General features: G+C 42.5%; 1 protein-coding gene across 1 annotated transcript; it reads right to left on the bottom strand.

Annotated features, from left to right (window-relative positions):
* Positions 1–876: 876 nt before the first annotated feature.
* LOC143855446 (putative ubiquitin-like-specific protease 1B) lies at positions 877–2,083 on the bottom strand. Its single transcript, XM_077365569.1, has 6 exons — positions 2,013–2,083; positions 1,795–1,882; positions 1,596–1,691; positions 1,308–1,514; positions 1,108–1,205; positions 877–1,024 (listed from the first exon to the last, which is right to left on the bottom strand). Exons 1-6 carry the CDS (start codon positions 2,081–2,083, stop codon positions 877–879), a joined length of 708 nt encoding a protein of 235 aa, XP_077221684.1.
* Positions 2,084–3,126: the final 1,043 nt, after the last annotated feature.

Raw genomic sequence — 3,126 nt, forward strand, 5'->3', positions numbered from 1 at the left:
TCATCTTTACCCCAGTAGAAAGAGCTTTTTCCCGATCCTGGTCACTCAGAAGCTTTTTTGTTTTTGTTGTTTTTTAAATTTTTTTTATGAGTAAGCTGGGGTTAGGCAGGACCCCGACCAGATATATTTATGGAAACCAAAGATATACATGAAGCAAGAAAACAACCCCCTTACATAAAAGGGGGGAACAAAAAGAGGCAAGAAGCCCAAACAACAACATCCAAACACAGGACAGAACCTGCAAAAACAGCCCAAAAAGAAAAAAACAAAGCTCGAAGCCCCAACAAGCATGAGAGCAACAAACAACCAGAGAGGCAGATCACCAGGCAAGGAGCAAGCCACAGCTACAACCCTCTCAGGTCTTGAATGATCTCACCTGAGGATGTTTTAAGCTTAATAGAATCCGGGAAGTCCGGACGGCTGAGATTTTTCTTCCTCCCCAGGAGTGATTTCTTTACGTTTGGTAGGGGCAGAATAGCTTGGAGATGAAGGGGTGGATTTCTGATCATTGAAAAGATTTTCCCAAGGGAGACTTGCAGGTGGCAATAGATCATTCCTCATCCAGAAGGTTGCTATTGAAGGACCAGATGTTGAAGCCATTCCTCATCCACGACTTCTTCAAGTTGCCACTAACACTGAAGAGAGCCAGGATTTGGAACAAGCCTTACTTGCAAACAAGCACAATTATCATAATGAATAACTAGAACATTTTGGTGTTTCCCAATTGTGTGCAAAATATCCACTCACCCTAGCAGGTTGATTTCCGCCACCTACTTCAGGAATGAGGAGAGCAAGTATCGGATCACCCGCCAAGCAATTGAACTCTAATGCATGTACAACCAACAACAATGACTCCCAGGTAAGAATGTGAACAACTTATAGGGATACTTTCCCATAGACCCCATTAAACATTTCCGAAAGTAGGGAAGCTCGCATAGCCGTAATATCTTTCTGGGTGAAATCGAGGCTAGCATCACGGGTAATGTATTCCATCTCTTTCAAAACGAACAGCCCACAGTCGTGGCTGCAAAACATGAAGCAAAACTGAGAAGAAGAATTAATCGTTTACGGAGGTATCGTAAACTGAAGTAATTGCACGTAACATACCTGTTACCTTGTAGGGGCCGATCGACCACTACATCAATAGGGAATGCACTTATATCAATGTCTTTGACCATTTTGAACCATTTAACAAGGTAATCGACCTACAAATCAAGAATTCCATACGTTAGGGCAGTAGTAACAAAAAATTAATTAATAATTGCCATACGAATCAAGTAAAGAGTAGTACTCACAAGGGGTTGCACCTTCCTAGAATCCGTGCGACTGTAAAGAGAATCGTAAAGAAGGAAGGTACGATGCCCCATATCCAACACGAGAAGTACCCAATGAACCATATCAATGTTAATTGGAATGAGTACTTTTCGTATCTCTTGAAGAGGGGTGTTCTCTACACGAGTTACGAATCTGGAACATGCATCGGGACGTTCACATCTTTCGTCAAGAATAACTTGCTGCAACCAGAAAAAGAAATGTTAGAATTACCCGCAGCTTCAGAAACAAAAACCATTACTTATAAGTGAATTTAATCTCACAGGTAGATGGGTAGCAAGGCAAATGCATGATCCCTTTTTTGTTGTTCGCCAACATTCGTCCCGCAAGTTCAAGTAATCCGTATATACATTAACAATCTACAGAACAGACCATAGGTCAACGAGAAGGAATTTAAGAAGATATGTGTACCAACGCATTATTCACGCTTTACGTTACTAACTGAACCATATAACATCTTACCGGAGATGATATCCACCCTCTACGATCGGTTAGTATAAGCAAGTCTTCTTTACACATGTGGTACCCATCACTGTGAATGACTCTCTCACTGCAAATCGAGTAAAAAGTCACCTACCTCTATGGACCTTTGGTCATATAATTGTACTGAAACAACCTATGTATGAAATTAATCGGAGATATTAGAATTAAAAAACAATGTAGGTTGTACGAAAATTTACCTAGGTGCTAGCGCTGCCAATGCATCCACCTTCATCGCTGCAGGCCCGGTGATATTGCGAAGAGCATACATGCTTTTCCGGTTGCTTATGACATACGGTGAACTGACTGCTCTACTAGGTTATAACTTCCTTCGACGTTGCTTCACATTTTTTTCAATGCTCCCAATTACTTTTTCATCTTCTTTCTTATTTGATTTCTTACTCTTACTGAGGTTCAAATCAGGACTGTCAAGCAAGATAACCATTTTAGCTGCAACATCCCTGACATCCCTTGTAATTAGGCTATCAATAGAGATATGTTCTACGCTATCATCAACTATGTGTTTCCCCATATCATCTACAAAAACACCATCCCCTACTTCCCCCTTCGCAGTCACTATCTCGGCTTCCCCATCCATATTGTCGGCCTCTCGTTCCCTCTTTCTCGTTATCTTCGTTGGGATATTATTCCCTGACTCCAAACCTTCCCTCTTTCTGGAATCTCTCCCGAACAAATGAATTTTTACCTCCCTCATTTCACGTTCAACTCTGCTTAACCTCTCCAACAATGAACTATTTGTAACAGATTCATCTACTTCGGACTTCTCATGTGCCCCACTTCCTCTCCTACTCCTCGTCCTTCTTTCCATCCCCTGCTCTGCTGCATTTGGCGCCATTGAATCCCCCACTACGCGCACAATTGGACCCATGCCATCCCCCAATGACCTCTTTGTAACGGAGTCATGTACCTCAGACTTCCCATGTTCCCCTCTTCCTCTCGTACTTCTCCTCCTTCGTTCCCTCCTCTGATATGTCGCAATTGGCCTCATTGGATCCCTCACTACAGGCAGAGTTTGACCCATGCAATCCCCCACTGGGAGCACAATTGAACCGACTGAATCGCAAGGAATACTACCATCGTCGTGTTGATCATCGAGTCGAAGTAGAGATTCTTCCCTTGCCGTAGCTTCGACCCTCCTAACCACCTGGAATACATTCCATATTACTAATTACAAATACGACTGTAAAAATAACACGAAAGACATACAACGACCAACATGCATTATACTCTCACCTCTGCGGCTTTCACCGTCCCATGAATAATACAGTTAATCAACTGTTGATGCTCCATCTT

The sequence above is a fragment of the Tasmannia lanceolata genome, unplaced genomic scaffold (genome assembly GCF_043159265.1).
Source record: "Tasmannia lanceolata isolate RefF3 unplaced genomic scaffold, GAP_Taslan_0.1 ptg000021l, whole genome shotgun sequence".
NCBI lineage: Eukaryota > Viridiplantae > Streptophyta > Magnoliopsida > Canellales > Winteraceae > Tasmannia > Tasmannia lanceolata.

Excerpts from the sequence above, each read along its gene's own strand:
- LOC143855446 (XM_077365569.1), bottom strand. The coding sequence starts at position 2,083 with ATGTATGCTCTTCGCAATATCACCGGGCCTGCAGCGATGAAGGTGGAT. Across the intron at positions 1,883-2,012 it reads TTGGCAGCGCTAGCACCTAG|TGAGAGAGTCATTCACAGTG; the intron begins GTAAATTTTCGT and ends CTCGATTTGCAG. Across the intron at positions 1,515-1,595 it reads GCCTTGCTACCCATCTACCT|CAAGTTATTCTTGACGAAAG; the intron begins GTGAGATTAAAT and ends TTCTGGTTGCAG.